At 37.0% G+C, this 21,275-nt stretch overlaps 1 protein-coding gene across 1 annotated transcript in view; it reads right to left on the reverse strand.

Annotated features, from left to right (window-relative positions):
* Positions 1–20,645, reverse strand: part of LOC128227700 (intermembrane lipid transfer protein VPS13B-like) — a 41,327-nt gene extending 20,682 nt beyond the window's left edge. Inside the window, exons 1-25 of the mRNA XM_052938470.1 lie at positions 20,630–20,645; positions 18,831–19,188; positions 18,085–18,196; positions 14,820–15,341; positions 14,385–14,578; positions 13,922–14,128; positions 12,625–12,768; positions 12,192–12,285; positions 11,868–12,050; positions 11,467–11,642; positions 11,011–11,193; positions 10,666–10,790; positions 10,307–10,479; positions 9,578–9,718; positions 9,285–9,455; positions 8,839–9,012; positions 7,486–7,673; positions 3,611–3,833; positions 3,142–3,389; positions 2,650–3,010; positions 2,350–2,470; positions 1,351–1,969; positions 979–1,147; positions 707–812; positions 311–422 (exon numbers count right to left, since the gene is read on the reverse strand). Of these exons, the coding sequence (XP_052794430.1) occupies positions 311–422; positions 707–812; positions 979–1,147; positions 1,351–1,969; positions 2,350–2,470; positions 2,650–3,010; positions 3,142–3,389; positions 3,611–3,833; positions 7,486–7,673; positions 8,839–9,012; positions 9,285–9,455; positions 9,578–9,718; positions 10,307–10,479; positions 10,666–10,790; positions 11,011–11,193; positions 11,467–11,642; positions 11,868–12,050; positions 12,192–12,285; positions 12,625–12,768; positions 13,922–14,128; positions 14,385–14,578; positions 14,820–15,341; positions 18,085–18,196; positions 18,831–19,106 (5,022 nt within the window). The 5' untranslated portion in view covers positions 19,107–19,188; positions 20,630–20,645. The remainder of the gene's footprint in view (positions 1–310; positions 423–706; positions 813–978; positions 1,148–1,350; positions 1,970–2,349; positions 2,471–2,649; positions 3,011–3,141; positions 3,390–3,610; positions 3,834–7,485; positions 7,674–8,838; positions 9,013–9,284; positions 9,456–9,577; positions 9,719–10,306; positions 10,480–10,665; positions 10,791–11,010; positions 11,194–11,466; positions 11,643–11,867; positions 12,051–12,191; positions 12,286–12,624; positions 12,769–13,921; positions 14,129–14,384; positions 14,579–14,819; positions 15,342–18,084; positions 18,197–18,830; positions 19,189–20,629) is intronic.
* Positions 20,646–21,275: the final 630 nt, after the last annotated feature.

A 21,275-nucleotide genomic window follows, 5' to 3' on the forward strand; every position in this document is an offset into this window, starting at 1 on the left:
TTTAGCATGACACTCAGATTTTCAACATCATGACTGTGATTTCTATTTGAAATTCACAAATAAGAGTAGCAGAATATTTTTAATGAATTGCATCACTTAATTCTCCAATGCTCAATGATGAAACAAGGAAAAATATTTTCTCTGCAACAAACAAGAGCAACCCGCACTGATGCCATTGCACCTCTGTTTTTATCACTTGAGAGAGGGACACGATCCCTTCGGGAGCACAATAACATGTTATCTCACTAAAAACTAATAAAATAAAACTTGATATCAAAACTATCATAGTTGGATACTGTATAATCTTTACCAGTAGAGTATTGTATGCGGATGGCTGGAGGTTGACCATGGCGGGGGCAAGCACCAGACGTAACTCACAGGGGGAGACAATTGGGAACAGTGTGATCTCCTCGATGGAAGACCTAGAGTGCATTCCGGAGGAGGAAATGAAACAGTGTCACAGTCAAACAGTATTACTACACTAAACATATGGTTAAATGTGCCTCAAAGTTTAAATAAAGTGCTTCATAAATTATAATCACAGACCTTTATTACATGTGCATATTCCATGACTTTCACCACATATTTGTGAATATTTGAGAAGAATTTTAAAGCATGTAACATGTTCCTATTATTCATTAGACAAACTTACACATGTACCAATATCATTACAATAGCATAATGTCCAAAGGTTGTTGCTGTGTACCTGACATTCCTGGTATTCCATTCAACTGCTGGTATCTGTGTTCCCGTAGTCATGGCAGGCTGGGTAACACTCTCCTGTAGGCGTGATGTGAACTCACCCCAACACCCTACAAGGAAAACGTTTTGGATGAAGAAAAAAAATCTCATAGAAAAATACTAGTAATTCCTATTATAAACCATGATTTCATAGTTTTCTGAAAGTAAGAAAAAATCACTTGAGACCAAGCCTAAGATGGTCCTACCTCCTTTTAAACAATAATTATGCAAACTTACCTGATGAAAGACTGAAGCCCTTGACATCGACCTGGTACTGCCGGTCAGTAAGAGCCGCTCCAGAGTCCTGTGTGACACCAGCCTGGACAGCTTGGTGGTAAAGGTCCCGGTCCACTGGGTAACGAGGAAGGGGGTTGTCTGCATGGGGTGTCATTGTCAACGACTGAACCTGCATAGCACAAATTATTTACATTGTAGGACTACTTCTTTATCTTTCTTCTTGGATATTCTTACCTTCACATCATCTTGACAGCTAAAGATACTAACAATAACTAATGTCATTAACAAAAGTAAATTAACAAAGTATTTCTGAATTTTACAAAGATGGGATTTGTTATCTTAAAACTTCCATAATTTTTAGTGTTACTTTACCTCTAGTAAAAACATGTCATGGTTCCTGGTTGTGACAATCTGTTCCTTACTGACTTGTTCACAGTCTAAGCCAGGTAGGAACAGCCTGGCACAGGAAACATCTGCGTATATCAGTGGCAGGTTGCTGGAGGTCAGCAGTGGAAGTGGGGTTTCCTCATTAGGAGAGCTTTCAACTTTAGGTGTCTCTGTTTTAACTTTCTTGGTGTGTAAAGCTGTGAGACTATACATAAGCGCTGAAACAGGGTCCATACACAGAATTATATCACAAGGTCCCACGGTTACACACAACTCACTGACATACTTATGGTAGAAAAACTTCCCAAACAAGTCCCCATTCTCATTCGGTTCACATGTAGGCACCTCAATATTCATCTTCTTCAGGCGTTGCTTCAGGTTCCTTCTGAGTGCATGAGTGAATGTTACATTGAGGAATCCATGGCCAGCCTCCCTGCTGGCTGGGTTGCTAGGATACATGGGAGCTCCACCCTGCCCCATGTTGCCATGGTGATGGTCGCTAGACCAGGAGCGGGGCGTGATGATGTGGGTGTCATGTGACAGACTCCCCTTGCTGGACATCAGTATCCCTCCATGACTGCCAGCCTTCCAGTCTTCCTTCGTACTACAACAATACACAAAAAAACATTTTAAAATGTTTAATAATTTTAGTAATTTAAATCTACTTTTTCAAAACCAGCTATTGCAACATCAGAATGATTTTGAATGATTTTGCAAGAGCTACACTTGACCAGCTTGGTGAACAATGACCAAACACACAGTCACCAGTGCTAAGACATGGGCCAGGTCTTCAATTTCATAATACTATAAAGTGTTACACTCTATTTACATGTTTGTTGTTTGCTTTTGTTTACCTGTGTAGAACTGATAAACCCTGAAACCGTTATTAAGGATTTTAGAAAGATTTCTCTAAGTGAACAAATGAATAACATTAAAACAGGCAGATGCTTATTTCAAAGAACAGTGCAGCAATTATTAGCCTACCTGTTCCTGTACTTGTGTGAGAGAGTTGTTGCCCCAAGATTCAGTTTCAGCTTAGAGTACACATCCTGGACGTCCACAGACAATGTTATATCTTCCAGCAAGGCCACAACCAGACACTCTTCTGGAAACAGAATCACTCTGACATAATTGAACTTTTGAACAAAAAGTAAATGTTTAAATTGATCAAGCTCATACCATAATTATAATCTGATGCTTATCATATTTTTAGACATACATTTTTTTCTCTTCAAATCATATGTAATTATAAAGAGAGTGAGAGAGATAAATACAACATCTTACCTTTCTTTCCATTAATGAACATTTTTAGTTCACATTTTGGGAGGGTCCACTGTAACCATAGTGACAACTTGACCCCCTCAGTGGGAGTATCTATAATCTCTAGGTCCCTGCTGGCAGTCGTATCTATTGAGGCAAGGTCACCAGAGGTGGTCTGATCGTTCTCAGTGACCGAGGCAGCACTGATGGTCTGATTGGTTGAATGAAGCAGATTGGATGAACTAGTTGTCTGCTGTAGGCCAAATGGAGGCTTCTCTTTTTCGACTTTTTCTGCTGTCATTGATTTTGATACCCCATCCAGGAAAGATAGAGTTTTGGTGACTATCTTCTGAGATTGTGAGGCAACATCCATCACCAGTTTCAACTGAAACGTTCATAAACACTGTAACCAACACTTATAAATAAACAACTTGTGTAACTGTCATATCAAGCAGTTCTCATCCTATCCAATTTTGTAAAAAATAAACAAAAGGTTTTTTCATAGTCACTGATTACCTGCTCAAATGATGTGGCCACAGTTACAAACTTCATGTCTGTATGAAGACACAGCCCCAGAGAGGAGATGTTATCAGAGGTTGGAGGATTGTACTTGTAGCTGACACCCACTGTGCTGGTGACTGTAGCTGGTTTCACTAGCTTGAAAGCTCTCAGGGGCAGTTCACTCCTATTACCTATGGTAGTGTGTGCATGCAGGGTGTACAAGCAGAAATTCTGGAGGTTCACATTCCACGGAATCTTGTCACCTGCAAAGAATTCATTAGGAACCAAAATGTACATCTAATTGTTACTGAAAGATATATAATTGAGACAAAATTTGTTCTATATCATATTGTTTATTTCCTGAAGTAATTCAGAACACCAGTATCTATAAAGCATTAAATTACTATTGAAGAGATATGTCAGGTAAGAATGATATAAAAATTCAACAAATATTTGTAATATTTATCAAAAGAGATGCACTTACCAATGAGAGAGCCGTCCACTGTTGTGATGGGCAGGTCCTGGACAAAGGCCATGGTTTTCAGCCCGGCACTCTGTACGGTGACCCGGGGCAGACATAAAACCCCTGTATCTCCTAGCAACTGTGACCTTGACAACTGTCTGTAGTTCTCCACAATACAAACACTTGGGTCATGGAGGTCAACATGATGTCTTGGAATAAACACACATATCTTCTTGATGTCAACCTGGAATATATTGACGGCTTTTTAATATATACCTTTTCAATGAAACAAAGTATATAAAATCATGAAACCTTAAATATTGGTGTATTATCTAAATGAAAGCCATCAAAACTTCAAGCTATGCTTTATGGACAGAAGTAATACCCACCCCTGACCTGAATATCTGATCATTTAAACTTATCTTTTCCCAGCGGTAAAGATGAAACACCTTCATGGGCTGCCGCTGGACTATTTTTTACTGACCAGAACTACTTCTTACTGACTGTTGTCACACATTGTGCGATATAATTTGTCATACAGTACTTCAAAAAATACATAATACCAATATACACCACTCCCTACTAAGCCCTAACCATAGTGAAGAGACATTTCTGCTGAAGAATGCACTTCTTGTTTGATGTTTTTAACCTTTTTTTGTTTTCTTTTTAAATTTTATTCAACACATTCACTAAAACAACAATGTTATAATATATGAAATGCACTAAATCATTATATGATGCCAAAATAATCGGCAAAGCTATTCAAACATCGGTTTGTAACTTTATGCTTTTTAGAGTATGGGAATAAAATGAAAAATTCACTTTTAAAGATGTGCATAATATCAACCTGTTCTCGTCTACTATCGCTGATAAAATATGCTTTGTATATACTATAACCTAGAGTGGCAAATATTAGGTTTAAATAAAAATATTCAGGATTAGTAATATTATATCCAAGTACAATATATTCAATCTTTCTTACATATTCTTGTTTACCCTGATTGATGTTTTTAACCTATCTACGTTGGTTGCGTGCAATGTGTTTGTAGTCAAACAAGAATTCATGGTATTTATCAGCATTTAAGGTTGTATTTTGGACATTTTGGATATTGTTCAGCGAATTGTTATCTTGTTCCCAGTTTCTCAAGTTCAAGTACTTATTCTTTTACTTTGGGAAGTATGTTAGTGAATATGCTTTTCAGTTATGCATTTCAAATTGATTTGCAATTCATACTAAGATGACTTACAAAATTAAAGCTGAATTTCATTAAAGTGAATATTCACCAACATTCAAGAAGGTATAAAGATTAAATATTTTAATAAATTGTACTAATAACAGAATTTACTGTAGAACTGTCTGAAAACGTTTTGAGTGCCTAGCTGCCATATTTAGTGTTTAACTTTAGTTTTTTTCATGACAACATATACTGTGAAATCATTTATATTTGTGGGCATCAAATACAACAAGAGCTGTCGTAAGACAGCGCGCTCGACTTCGCTGCTTTGACTTAGAAGTGAATAAAATAACAATGTAATATTACCATGTTTGGTCTATTTATGTCAAACCTAACTAAAATTATTCAATACATAAGGTGAATTTGATGCTGCCCTCCCACCACCCGAAAAATGACGCAAGTCATTCAAATAACTTGATTTCCCATTATGAAAATGTGGTAAAGAATATACAAATATGCCTTTCAAAAGAAATTAAAATAAAATATAAAAAAATTAAAAAAATTCAAGGGTCATATAGTATAGCCCTCCTAGTTTTCCCTGGGTAAAAGTATGGTTAAGAATGTCAAAATGTCAAAAGAAATTAAAAAAATATATATATTCAAGGGACATAATTTGTATTTAGGGTTAAAATGGAGTCATGTTTCTTGTTTTAAGATGGTCGTAAATAATTTTGAATTTTATTAAATGCATTGAATGAAAGGTATAGAAGTTTATTTATTCAAATCCCAACTTGCCCTTAACTTTTACTTGCCTAAAACTTTAACCTAAGTCAATCAGGGGCCATAACTTGTATTAAGGATAAGGAGTTATGTAACCTCATTGGGTGATGGTCCTGAACACTTGTGTGAAGCATTAAGTCAATTGAATGAAGGGTAAAGAAGTTATTAAATAAATATCCCAACCTGCCCTAAAACTTTTAACCTAAGTTCCATAGTCAATCAGGGGCCATTATTTGTATAAAAGATAATATGGAGTTACATGTATCTAACCTCATTATGTGATGGCTCTGAACAATTGTGTGAAGTATTAAGTCAATTGAATGAATGGTATGGGAGTTTTAAGTGAAAATCCCAACTTACCTTAAAACTTTAACCTGCCCTAAAACTTTAACCGAAGTCAATCAGGGGCCATAACTTGTATTAAAAATAATATGGAGTTATGTAACCTTATTGTGTGATGGTCCTGAACAACTGTGTGAAGTATTAAGTCAATTGAACAAAGGGTATAGAAGTTATGAATAAAACCTAACCTGCCCTTAAACTTGAACCTTAGTTCCACAGTAAATCAGGGGCCATAATCTGTGTAAAGAATAATATGGAGTTATCTAACCTCATCATGTGATGGCCCTGAACAACTGTGTGACGTATTAAGTCAATTGAATGAAGGGTATTGGACTTATAAGTGAAAATCCCAACTTGCCCTAAAACTTTAACCTGCCCTAAAACTTTAACCTAAGTCCATCAGGGGCCATAACTTGTATTAAGGATAATATGGAGTTATCTAACCTTATCATGTGATGGCCCTGAACAACTGTGTGAAGTATTAAGTCAATTGAATGAAGGGTATTGGACTTATAAGTGAAAATCCCAACTTGCCCTAAAACTTTAACCGGACGCCAACGCCGGGGCGAGTAGTATAGCCCACCTTTTCTTCGAATAGTCGAGCTAAAAATCGAAACTTCAATCATAAATTGTCTGCAAATTTACCAATCGCCGATCTCATCTGTCATATATTTCACTCAGTTTATTACACTTGCTACAGTGGGACAATATGTCAATTAACGCAGATACCCATGTCAATTATCGCTTGATTTGTAAATTAACATAAATAAATAGGATTCACCCACATCAAGGATATAAAAATATAATACTTAAGCCATTGAATGTCAATTCAGCATTTTTGCAAACTTTGAAAACACAGTAAGGGTGTGTAAATTAACCATATTTGCTTATATCACTTTCATGTTTATTTTAATAGTACAATAATTATTAATTTACATTCTTTTGTTATCCGTTATTGTAAATGCAGCTGGAAAATAATTGATAAGTATTTGATCAAAGAAACAAAGTCCAGTGCTGACGCTCAAACACATGAAGTTAATAATCAGCATGTTTTACCGTACATGTTTGAAACTTCATGCACAGACGTTAATAATCAGCTCATTTTAATGTTCCAGCAATGTCATAAAAAACATTCAAGTAATTGTCTTCAATTTATTATATTTGAAGTCAAATAATTAAGAACATAGCCATTAAAGGGCAAATCCAACTCACAAAAACCACAAAAATTATCGTCCCACGAATATTAATGATTTCACAGAATCTGTTTTAAGGATGTATTTTCTGGATTCAAACTTTGTTATGACACAATCTTTCATTTTCCTTTTATGAACCAGGAACTAGATAACATCCTTCAATGGCTCATGATTATACTTTTTTTACTATACACGTCATTGCAAAAGTGCCCAAAGAGTTCCAGTGTAAACTTCGAAATGGGGTGGGTGGAAGAAAAAGCATGGATTGTTGTTTAAGATACATGAACATTGTATCCCAACTAAAAAAAAAAAAATTACTGCACAGAGGATGTGATACAGCTGTCTTCCATCCTGACCCGAGGGAAGGTACTTAATACCAATGTCTAAACATTGACTGTTAAGCTACCTGTACTTGTAGGACTCTGATCAAGGGGAACATTTCAGCAAGTCTTTCCCCAACACTGGATGGTCCCTGCTTCCTGGCTTGTGAGTCGTCTGGTTTAGTTGCTGGCAAGGTAGACTGGGCACCAGTAGTCTGGCTCCTAGTCAAATTCATTGACGTCTGCTGCTTTGACCCACTGGATGGAACTGACACTGGAACACGATAAATTGGGATATACTGTAATATCATAAAAGAGGCAATGTATCAACATGAAATATGCCATATGAATTTAACAGCAACCACAAAGAAATTGGTTAACAAGATCTGTTAACTGCATTCATGAAAGTCATAACAATCAAAGTACCGTATTTTCCCGACTATAAGGCGATCCGCTTATAGGACGACCCCCTTCTTTGCTCATGAAATCTGGTGTTTTGTCTTGACTCGTTTATAAGACGGGGTAGATTATTAAAGCAAATCCAGCACTTGAAATTCACCAAGTATGTGATAATGTTCAAACTTAACAGTCAAATATCAACTAAATTTGTTCATTTGGTTGGGATTATTGATTTTTATTTTCCGATGGTATGGTATATTTGAACCAGCATAGATGCAATTTTGGGATTTAAGTGGGTTCATACCGTATTTGATTGACCTATTTAAATACAAACCATTGCAGTGCATCTTTGATCTTTACACAGCTCGGGCTGTGACGTCACAAATTGTACTGTTTGATCTGCAGCCGACAAACAGAACAAATTCCATTACATGTGTTAATGAGTTATATTTTCGCAAGTGTTTGTTTGGATTGCAGTTGATGGGACTTAAATTTTGAGTAATAAATAACCATTGATGATTGCGGATAAATTAATGTAACGATTAATGAAATATGTATTGAAATCTGCTAGTTACATGCATGTGCATGATATATGCAAAGTCTTATAGAAAGGAAAAAGTAAGTTTTATTTACGACATAGAAAGTAAAAAAAATAATTGTCAAAATATTTTTATTCTAAAGGTAACAAAATATGTATCCTGTGAAAAACAACGTGTTTGGACCGATAACATGTGTTATATTGAGTGTTCATCGTAGCGAAACAAAGCAGATCTATGATCGTCTTAATCCAATGGGTGTGATCGTGTCACTTTTATTGGGGTGTCATCCACAGACAATAAATCAGTCAGTTGATTACCTTATGTTGAATATTTCTGATTATGACTCTATTCTTTATGAAATTCTTATAGACTATCAGGACCAAATTTCCCCGTCTTATAGTCAAGAAAATACGGTATACAGCTGCTTGTATTTTTTAAGTCACAGAAATGTTAAGATTATTATTGAAATATGCATACAAACTTGTTTACAGTGCAACCTACCTTGGGACATGTTTGTCTGGAGAGGGGATGCAGCCTTAGCCAGCTCCAGGTTGAGTTCCACCTTGTGTTCATGCCTGCTGACCTTCACTCTTGGGTTGTAGGAGAGCCAGTCTAGCAGGCCGGGGTCCAGACTACATGCCGTGCCCTCCATGTTCAACAACACCACAGCAGGGGCTGAAGGCAGAAAGCAGATGTAGTTTCATGACAAGAGATTCAGCTTGTGTCATAAACGTCTCAACAAATTTATCTTTATCAAACCGAAATGTTATTCAAAGCCTTAAAGTAAGGACTGAAGTAGATGTAATTTTCACATAACTTAAGCAATAACTAAACGATAGTTTCCTTTTGATTAATATTTCCAAATACTTATCACTCAATACTTTGTTAAGTCAAGGATATCAATAAAACTTTATGAAAGGGATTATTTGCATATGTATATGACCTACCCTGGACCTGGTTATATTTCCTGGGTAGTTGGTAGGTAAAAGTGAGGCCGTCAGTATTTTCTCCATTCTCTGATGAAGAGTTCTCTCCCATCAGCCATTCAGTTGTGTGCAGGTGCTCAGTGTCACTCGGGCACGAAAAGACAGGCAGACCTGCACGCACCGTCTGCTGACCTGCAAATAGTTTTTTTCCCCTTAATAACTTAAATAGCATTAATATTATATTCTTTAATCTTAGTTCATATGGCAAAGGTCATGAAATGTTTGAATGCCACTGTACAATCACTATGACTTACCCTGCTTGTGTACAAGGACATGCAGAGACCCCACATTTCCTGATGTAGCTGTGATTACTTCTGTCCGGCAGGTCTTCACCTCAAGGCCCACCAAACGAACCTCTAACTCTGGATATTCATTGTTGGGACTGGCTTCTGACTCTGTGATTATGAAAAACTTATATATAACCATCACTAGATATACAGGTACACGTATAAAACTTCTTTACAGTAGACAGATGAGAGTGCTTAAGTAGTGATATTGTAAGAATATAAGAATATCTTCCATGGCCGAGAGTGTAAGATCACCCTGCGCGAGCGTTTAAGGAAGATGCTTTTTCTCCCATTTCAGTTATACAAAATTAAGTAAAAAATGTAGTTTTGTGCTGGAACTCTTTTGTGCATAGTGAAAATAAATGTGTATCGATATGTGATAATTCCTGGTTGTCATGGATATGGCGCAGTGTTTAGATTATGTTAATAGTCAAATCGGTCTTTAAATAGTTCTGAGGAGAGTGAAGCATTATTTCTTGAAATGTGCGTAAAAACTTTGCCCGTGGGCAAGATAAGAATTTCTAGCATGGTTAATTTTTTGGATCTACTTATCTGAGGTGGGAGAAATGTTCTCTCTTAACAATGTTCTCTTTTTCCTTACAATTACATAACCAATGAAAAAAATCTATCAAAGGTAAAACGTTAATAAACCAGCATGAGCTAGTGAAAAACTAAACTGTGCCATTAAAGTTTTACCTGGAAACAAATCTTCCAACAATGAAGACGCCATGATGTCAGCAGGTTTGGGATTATTCTGTTTCCATGACGATACTATTGCCATGATGACATGCAGGGCAGGCTTGGACACACGGACAGACACCTGTGGTAGCTCATACATCTTTTCTATCTTGGGCAAGTAGATGTTACTCCTGGAAATTATGCGGTTTTTGCTACAGTTTATGCATGAATGAAGATTAACCCCCAAACAAATAACATTTTTTAATACATAATGATTATTTTAATATAGTTATAAGCTTGAATTGAACTAAATGTTAATACATTTTTTTAGTATAAAATAGTGCTGAACTACTGGGGATATTTAGATCATATCATACCAGTACATAGGAAGTATAAGCCTGCGTGTGTACATGGCACCACTGGTTGGAGGCACCAGTGAGATTAACGGGGACCTTGTCCCTGCAGAATCAACCTTCACCACTCCCACATGGAAACCAAACAACTGGAAAAAGAAATAACATCCAGGATGGGCATACAGCTATGAAGGACAGTTTGCTTTTTTTGTAAAAAGGATGCTGAAAATTATATTATTTTGTAATAAAACATTTAACCTTGAGTCTCCAGGAAATATTGCCATCTCAAGCAACATTGTAAAATGATTTTTTTGAAAGCAAAAGGTTATGTTTTTGCAGTTTAAAGTAGCCTGTGATTATAGTCTCTACCTTGAGCTGAGTGTGTGAGTGGCAGTGGTGTACGAGGTTGGCTGGCGGGCCCGCTATCTTGCTGACCAGCTTGACAAGGTGACGTGGCCACATTGGGGAGGTTGTCTGGAGGTCAAACCTGGAACTCCCACACTGAATGCCAAACAGTGGCGATAGCACAGGGGGCTGCTGACCAGGGCGGGGCTGCAACAGTGAACAGGTAGAATGGACAAATGGATAAAAATAAACTTGGTACAATTCCATCAATAAAATTAAGTTACATGTAAAAGCTCTAATTTTTTCAGGAAGACAATACTTATAGAATCTAAGTGTGATTAACAAGCTGTCTTAATGTCAGTAGAACTCTGCACGTAACATAAAACAAGACAAATTTTATTCTATTCTAAGAGCTCATAAATATTACACTCCTATAAAACTGAAGCTTGTAATACATAGAGAAACATCTCTGAATTGCACCTTTTGCTGGTGTGACCTGTATGTCTTCTTTGCCACGTCGCAGTAAGGGTGTTCTGCAGCGAGGAAGGAGACAGTTGGCTGAAGAATAGCGAGGTGGGTTGTGCGCACGGGAATATTCTCCTCCAGTGATGCAAGCTGATCTTCTGTTGGATGAGGTCGGCTCGAGTCCACACGCTCTATACATGCAGAAGTAGTTGTTGTTTTATGGTTGAACATGCACATGTGTTTAATAAGACTTATTTCTTTTTATCTTTGAAATCATATTTCTGTTTGTTTAAGCAAAGTGTTTCCATTAAAGCTTGTAAACCTATAAACAAATAATTGTTGTATATATGTATTTGTGGCAACCTAAAACTTATGTTCTGATTAAGACAGCCTAAAGGGGACAACAGCAAATTTACCTTCCTCTGTCTTGCTGTATGGCTCATACTCGTACTTGTATGCTGCGTCGAGAAACTTCTGTACACGATGAACTGTGGTGCTGGATATGTTCAAGTTACACGGACCCACTACATAACGGTTCAGACTTTTTTCCTTCTCAAACACATGGCCTTCGTCTTTACTCGACACAGATGATCTGCTACCTTATTACAAAAGAACAACAATGGTGATGTGTGACAACAGGATCAAAATTCTATATTCATAGGTAAAATACCAAAACATCTATAACCCCAACTTTGAATAAATCATTGCTAGTTTAAAATTTCTCTACTATTATGTCCTACTTTCATCTGAGGGTTCCCTGGATTTGTCCATTCCGTACACATAGTCCATCCAGAACACTCCAAACTTCTGGCTGCCATACTGCTCTGTGCACACCTTGACAAAACAGCAAATCTAATTTACTTGACAGTTTAGATTATTGAAAAGAACAAACACAAACAAGTAGACAGATGATACCCATGTACAAACAAAAAAAGAAAACATGTTTTAGGAAATAAGCTTTTATGACTTGTGCAAATGTTACAAAAAGTGCCTACATGAGCAAGAGCTTTATTCACCATATATCACTGATTAAAAGTGATTATTATAATAAAAAATATTTACATCACTTGAAACAAAGTCCTGTTAAAAAAAAAGCAACAAACAACAACAACCTATAACATGTAATTGATTTCAAATATCGTGGACATTCAGACACATGTAAAATAAAGTTACCTGTCTGTGTTCATCAAAGTCAAGAATCTTGGATATAGGAATGCCGAGGTTTTCTGGGCTCTGTGCGTCAAACAGTGACTGGCAGATGTAGTTGGAACTCGTCTTGGTGGCAAGGTTGTCTCCTCCAGACAATAGCAGATGGTTCTGTACATAAAAACAACAGAAAGGATTATAAACAAGTGTTTTTAGTTGTAAGTTTTACTAGATTATTGTTTTTATCATAAAAGCCCATCAATAATATTATCTAAGTTTTCTATATTCACATTGAAAGATACATAAACTTAAGCTTGGCAAGTGAGTTCCAACACTTGTCCATATTCCTCGGGACAACAATATGCATTACTTAACATGTATTTTAGCCACAGTAATGGGACTTGTTACACATTTTTGCTTAATAAATGTATATATTTAAATTAGGGATGCAAACGAATGGCAAAATTGATATTCAAATATTCGGTAATTCTTTCGAACGAATATTCGATTACCAAGATACATCTTTTAAAAGTTGCAGTAAACTTTTATAATATTCTCTAAAGTAATAGCCGGGGCATTTTAGCTCTACTTTGTCGTAACAACTACGCGTGGCGGACCCTGAATTTCACCAAATGAGCCTCTGAAATGAAAGACAAAAATTCATACTTTATGAACAAAGAAAAATAAACAAAAACTTTTAATTAATATTCCTCTGCCTTCATATTTGTAAACCATGTGAACCTAGATGGATTTCTGGTGAATTGGCGTTATGCGCCAATAGAGAGACTCCGTAGGACGAGTAGCCTCGTTCTGGGATTGACCTCTACTATACAAACTACGGAAAAACTAAACCAACTTGGGTACTAGTTTATTTCAGAAATTCTTAATTTACCTAAAATAATTGGATTTTGTTTCTGTCACTTGTCGTTTTCTGTCACTCCCCGTGTTTTAAAAAATAAGCCAGTTATTGCGAAAAACGGGGACTTTTTATAGTACCCGACGATATGTCTCTAAATGACACATGACACGTGTTTAGTGTATTGTCATCAGATTCACACCTCTGGCATTATGGGCCAATCGTTGTTTAAACAAGACAAACGAATCTTAAACACAACAACATAGTTGTAGGCAAAATATTTATTATTATAATTATTCAGCACAAAAAACATCGAATATTGGAATACCGATTTTGACATTCGAATACCAAACGTTTGATCGAATATTCGATTACTCGAATATTCGTTTGCATCCCTAATTTAAATTGTTCTCCTAGTTGTGATAACATGCGACACTTTGCAACATATGTGTATGTGAAGTTTCTTACCCTGGCATTTTCCTCACCCTCCGCCCCGCAGATACAGACACCCTGTGAGTACACAGCAAGGTTTGTGATGCCGATCTGAGAGTTGAAGAAGTTGAGGCCCTGCATGAGGGTGTCCAGGGCAAGGCCTTCAGCCTCCAGGTACAGGAATGGCCGGAACACAACCTTCCTAGGCCCATAGTGTGCCTTCTCCTTTAGGTACTCCGTCAGCTGCGAGGACAAAGATGACACTTCATGGTATAGACAGCATTGTATATAGTCAACACAACTTGCATACACAGAAAACATTTGTGTTGGTTTTGTGTATAAATAACTGGATGTTTTCTCTGGTCATTGCTACCAAAAAGACTGGAGTTACTTTACTATCAAATTATATTCTACCTCTCTATTCTTTAGATTCAATCATCATAATACAATGGTATATGTAATCATCATTAGAACTTCTGCTTATAAATATAATTGTTACCTTAAACTTGACCGTGAGCTTGAAGGCAAACATGCCAAATGAGAAGAGTGCTGGTGTTTGTTTCCTACGAGGGCTGGGTGTAGCCTCCTCCCCCTCCTCTGGCAGGATCTGGGGCACGTACGACCATGCCCACGACGTCCAGCTCTGAGATCCAGGGTCACCTTCCTCAGGGGGAGGTTCACCAACTGATGTGTCTGAATATAACATACAGAGAAGTAACAATAACGGACGTATTTTATTGAACATCGACATGTTTACATATTGACCAGCTTTGACTTGAATGTGTTAAGACATGCTTTTCAAAGATAAATTAATGCACAACAGACAAACATCGAGAAAATACAAGATTGTACTGAAAATAAAGAACATTCTGTGTCAAATTCTATTTTGAATGACAAGTATAATTGCGCATTGAAACATGTGAAGATGCCTCACCACTTTTGGACTCTCTGAGCACATCTTGTTGCTGTGGTTCTTCTTCCACAGACTGGTTCCTGAACTGGAATGTCCCATAATACAGGGCCATAGCAAGCTCCACCAGTCGTATCACCATGGGCAACTGAGTGTCTGTCAATGAGATGTCCACTCGCTCACAGTAAATGTTGAACTTGGTTTCCAGGGGGAACTTTGCATGCAGGTTTTCAAACTTGGAGTACAGACGACAAGCTATACTGCACCTGTATGCCATGGGATCTTGGTATGTCTCTATTTTCCCACTTGCATCCCTCTTATCTAGACAGACGGTCAGGTCAATGAAATTTATAGCCCTTCTTAAAACAAAGTCTGGAGCTGTGAGTTCAACAAAGGCTCTCTCCCAATTCTTGTTTGCACTGTAGATCTCTGCAGATTTTACATTTAGAGAGAGGACAATGTCATCCTCCACAAACTTGATGATGAGATTGTTGATGATGATGTTTACATTGTTCACAATTTTGTTCATCAAACTCTGCAGATAACCTAAAATAAAAAGAAATCTATATAAAAAAAATCTGTGAAGAAGGTAAAATGCATTGCAAACTGTTGCAGTTGTTTGGTGTAAGTCTTCATATCAAATAAACCAAAACAAAAGGAACAGATTTTGGGTCGTTTCATCAAGATTTATAGAATTGGGTTTCATTCCTGTGTGTGATTTTCAACAGTATTGGACTTATTATTTTAGAATTGACAGCCATGTTAGATGCATACAATCTAATTATGAAAGGTAGTTAATTTGTGATGAGCTATAGTTAAGAAAAACAAGAGCTGTTGTAGGACAGCCGACAACGCCCCTATGTTTTAAAAATGAACACAATAATGATGTTATATGTGCCTGTCAAAAGCAATTAAAAAAGTCATATTAAAAAGTAAACAAGAAATGTTGCAGTGTGACAAAAACAGATTTTCAATGATTGAAAGAATTCCAGCCTTTTTTGTGAGATTCAGTTTCAACAGTTTTTTTTTCTATGTTTAGTGACAGTGACTTTGACCTTGACTCTAGCGGCCCATACTATAATCCCAAAGAAGTCCTCCATTAACTCTTCCTACATATCAAGTTTAATCACGATATGTCAACCTTAACTAAAGTTATTTAATACCAAATAGTTATCAATTTTATGTAACAGTGACCTTGACCCAAGATCCCACCAAAGGTCTAGATAAACTCTTCCTATATACCAAGTTTGGTCACAATATGTCAACCCTTACTTAAGTTATTCAGTACTAACCATTTTTAGCAACAGTGACCTTGACCTTGACCATGGTGCCCAAAACACAATGCCATGAAAGGTCTCTATAAACTCTTTATATATATATATACCAAGTTTAGTTGCAATATGTCAACCATAACTTAAGTTATTCAATTCCAACCATTTTTTCTATTTATAGTAACAGTGACGGGGCCTTGATCCTAGGGGCCCCAAAATGCAATCCCATGAAAGGTCTCCAAAAACTCTTCCTATATACCAACTTTGGTCACTATATGTCAAACCTACTTAATTATTTAATACCATAGGTGAGTTTGACACTCCCATTTGCCCGACAACAAAAGCACAAGTTATTCTAATAACTAGTTTTCCCTTCGTGAAAACTTTGTTAAAAATATAAAAATGTGCCTGTCAAAAGAAATGAAAAAGTAAAATAGTCAATTAAAGGTCAAAATTTGTATTTAGGTATAAAACTGAGTTATGTAACTTTATTGTAAAATGGTCATCAATAATTGTGTAAGTATTAAGTCAATTGAATGAAGGGTATGAAAGTTATTAACAAAGATGTTTATGGACCGAAATGACAGCTGATTTGTCAGACATTGGATGCCGTTGAGGCAGTTTTAAGATTATGACCATTCAAAGTGTGAGGATAGAGTGTGTTATGACCATGAACTTTGACTTTATGACCTCAAAGTCAATATAGGAGTCATCAGTTGGTCACCAAAAACATAAATGTCATGTTTGAGGGCCATGGGTGCAGGCATTGTCAAGTAATCACACAGACAAGCTTTTTTCTATCAAGGTCACTGTGACCTTGACCTTTGACCAGATGACCCCTCAAATCATAAGGGGTCATCTACAGGTCAGACGCAGCCCCAAGTCAAGTTTGAGGGCCATGGGTGCAGACATTGTTGAGTTATCACTCGCACAACATTTTCACATTCAAGGTCACTGTGACCTTGACCATTGACCAGATGACTCCTGAAATCAACAAGGGTCATCTACTGGTCAGGCCCAACTTCCATGTCAAGTTTGATGATCATAGGTTCAGGCATTGTTGAGATATCACTGGGAGAAGATTTGTTAACTTTTTTACATTAAAGGCTATTGTGACCTTGACCTTTGGCCCGCTGACCTCCAAAGTCAATAGGGGTCATCCAATGGTCAGGCCCAACCTCCAAGTCAAGTATGAAAGCCATGGGTACAGGCATTGTAGAGTTATCACTCGGACAACCTTTTACCATTCAATGACACTGTGACCTTGACCTTTGGCCTGGTGACCCCTAAAAACAATAGGGGTCATCTGCTGGTCAGGACCAACTTACATATCAAGTTTGATGACCATAGGTCTAGGCATTGTTGAGTTATCACTCGGACAAGCTTTAAAATTCTTTTACCATTTAAGGTCACTATGACCTTGACCTTTGACCCGATAAGCCCTAAAATCAATAGGGGTCATCTACTGGTCAGGCCCAACTTCCATATCAAGTTTGATGACCATAGGTCCAGGAATTGTTGACTTATCACTCAGACAAGCTTTGGTCTACTGACAGACCGACCGTTTGACCGACCTACAGATCGACATGTGAAAAACAATATACCCCTCTTCTCTGAAGGGGGGCATAATAAAAATCCAAACCTGCCCTTAAACTTTAACTTTAACTTGCCCTCACAATTAAGCCTAAGTTCTTAAGTCAATCAGGGGCCATAATTTGTATTAAGGATAATATGTGACCTCATTATGTGATGGTACTGAAACACTGTGTGAAATATTAGGTGAATTGTATAAGGGGTATTGGGAGTTATTATTGAAAATGGCAACCTGTTTTAAAACTTTAACCAAATCCGACGCCAATGCTGGGGCAAGAAGTAAAGCCTCCTTATTCTTCGAATAGTCAAGCTAAAAAGACATGCTGATCAATGCCAAAAGCTACTCCTGGGATTCTTAAAAGAATGGCCCCCAAATGTTTCAACAATCATGTTTTATCATACTTTTATCATCCTCGACAGCTTACCTGGAGGAAGGTCCTGACTGTCCTGTTTTCTGGCCCTCAGTTTCTGACTGGGCTTTCCTGGCGTTGTGGCTCCAGCTTTAGGACTGCTCTCTCTGTACGCTGTGTCTCGAACCTAGAAAATATACTTGCATATAGAGCATATCATATTTTCATAAACATTTCGCTTTTATTTTTAAGAACCATGTCATCTCTTATTTCACTGTACATGGATAGGTCTAATAAGTTTTGCCAATTTGATGAATATTTGATCACATATTTGTTGCAATTCCCTTTGCATTTTTACAGAAAGGTTTCTCCATATTACAGATATATTTTTGTGTCAATTTTTTCCCTACAATCCAATTAACAATGCCTTTTGGCTTCTTTATGATATACATGTATTTTTTAAATAAGAAAGATATTGAATAAAATAGTAAGAAGTTTCTTAAATTCACTTCAAGGTTACAAAAATGAAAATATATAATAGAATCAATCACCACAAAGTAAAACGATATTGTTGATAGTGTTACACATTTTGGCCTCCTAAAACCATTCCTAATTTTATTACACTTTTAAGTAAAATGCAGAGCTGAGACTCAAAATACCTAGACAGGTATGAATTGACACATGCAATATGGAAGCACTAGCTTAATGTTTTCATTATGATAGTGCTTATATCTTTTACATCAGGCATACCAACATATTTATACTTGTAAATCATTGAAAAATAAATGCTGTTTATATATGTAAAACTATCAAATTAATACCTTGAGAATGCATTCTATTGTGTTGATGGTAATGACTACAGGATCTGAGCCTAGCTTTGTCCAAGGCACATGCAGGCGGAGTTCATGGATATGTCCGCTCTGGAAGACTATGGGCAGCTGGATAGCCTTCTCTATAATGTCAAGTCTGAGGTCCAGGTTGTATAGAACGGCATCTCCACCCCAGAGTGACAGTTGGAAGTCATCAGGCCGGAGTTTCACATATTTGTCAAGATAACCCATCAACAGTGGGGTAAGATACGACTCTATCTTGAACATGATGTATGCTGGCTAAACTTCTAAATACCAATGAATATTAGGTACTTTCCAGCATTGCTAGATGAAATGGATGTCTCTTGGACTGTAAAAGAAAAAGAAAATCACATGACAACATGAGCAAGCAAAACATTTTTTTCTTTACCATGCACTGTGTATTCTGGGATGTTCCTGATCTCCTGATGGAATTTTCAAGCTAAGGACTCTCACTTTGAACTTGGATGCTCAAAGCAATTCCAATTGAGGGTAAACCACTACATATTTGGAGTTCTTTTTATTAACAAAGACCCCCCAATTTGTCAACCATAAGTGCCACAGGATACCTAGCAAAAACCCTGAGTAATAATGAAATTGATAACATGTATGGATGAGGACATAGATGTACTTCTAACACATTCAAAGCATTATTTTAGCCTCACTTGGAGTATGCAATGCAATTTTGGGCAATAAGATACACAAACGATTAGAAAGCTGTTCAAAGATGAGCATTGAACTAGAATGGTAAGAAGGTCAAAATGTTTTAAGTTATAAGACAAATACGGTAAAACTGGGGCTTCCACGTCTGGATTGCAGAAGGGAAAGAGCAGTTATTTAAACATTTAAATGATATTAATAATGATAGGTTGTTTGCGGACATTATCAATTGGAAAAACTACCTATTGTGTCTGCTTTAAAAAGGAAAGGATGCTGCTGAAAAGGCCAGGGAAAATGGCGCATTGGGTTCGGCTGTGAAAAATTTGAACATCACAAAAATTTCACAGAAATGTTTGGAATTGTGTTTAATTTGTAACTTGTGAGACAAACAAGGCCAACAGATCCCTTCAGAGAAAAGCATGCTAGACCCTGAAGGGGCACCGGTATACAGTAAATTCTCAATCCACACAGAACCCAGGCTTTGCTAATTTACAAATTACCAACCAAGTTAACATACATACTATGAACGTACTTCCATCTATAACGAAATGTTATACTATGAATGCACATTTCGCCGACCAGGGGACCGTTACAAATTTAAATAGGTAGGTTTCACTTGTCAACTATGTAAATATGTACTTTAAGGTTCAAATTAACAAAAAAACAGAATAAGTATTTGATTATGTTAAGCATTTAATTCTATTAAGGCAGGAGGGTGCACATACTGGTTTTCATGAGGGCAGGTAGCTACGGATGCTGCTAAAATAGACAAGGTGCAACACCCTTCAATAACTCATGAGCTGTTTAGCTAAACAGCTAAAACACTACACTCAAAAGTATATTGCAAGATAAATTGTTGATTCAACATATTTAGGTTATTGCTTGGTTAGCAGGTTATGTTCAAAATTGTGTTATTGACATCCGAAAATCGGACGTCCGAAAGTCTGCTTCTTTAGTAAACAATGCTTTTCTGACGTACTTCTTTCAAAGAAAAGAATGCCAGTCATTGAAACTAAAGTACAATAACAATTTTTTCAGGTCATATATCAAATAAGGAAATAGAACATATCTGAAGCCTTTAAACGGAAAACAGATGCGGTCTGCCAACTCACCTTCGCCTCCTTATTAAAGAGCAAATAGTTAGAACCCCTACGAAATACAGACGACAAGAAAATTTGCTTCGCTTGTGAACGAAATAAATAAGCCTTTAATAATTAGTAATCACCTGCCTCATGTGTTCAGACCTCAGTTAAAAAAAACAACAACAAGCGGACTAATGCGGTCGGGTCGGGGTCCAAGTTTGTCAACATATTTATAATTGAAAATACCAGGTTTGTCTTTGTCTACAGTGACTAAGATATGCGCCTGAAGTGCATCCCTCTTATGCCGAATCATGGAGCCGTTTCTAAAAAGGTCACTTTATGTTTTACATTTCGTAGAATAGATTGATGAGCAACCACCATGCAGTGTATCTAACAAGCATTTGGTGCAAATTGCAAAAACGCATACCATGATACTGACAACTTGGCACTGACATCGTGTCCCATCTAGACGAACACAAAAGCCGACAGATTGCCATCAAGGCTTTTATGCTGTACGCAGTTTTGAGACCAAGCTCCTCACACTATCGGAAGAACTCCCGGCGTCCGTGGACAACAATCAAGGAATAGGCCTCGTCGATGATACTGGAGTAAGTTGCGTTCGACCGAGTTCTACAATTAAGCGTCTTAAATTCTTGCTAAGCGTGGCACTAGTTAG

This window comes from Mya arenaria, chromosome 3, assembly GCF_026914265.1.
Source record: "Mya arenaria isolate MELC-2E11 chromosome 3, ASM2691426v1".
Lineage (NCBI taxonomy): Eukaryota > Metazoa > Mollusca > Bivalvia > Myida > Myidae > Mya > Mya arenaria.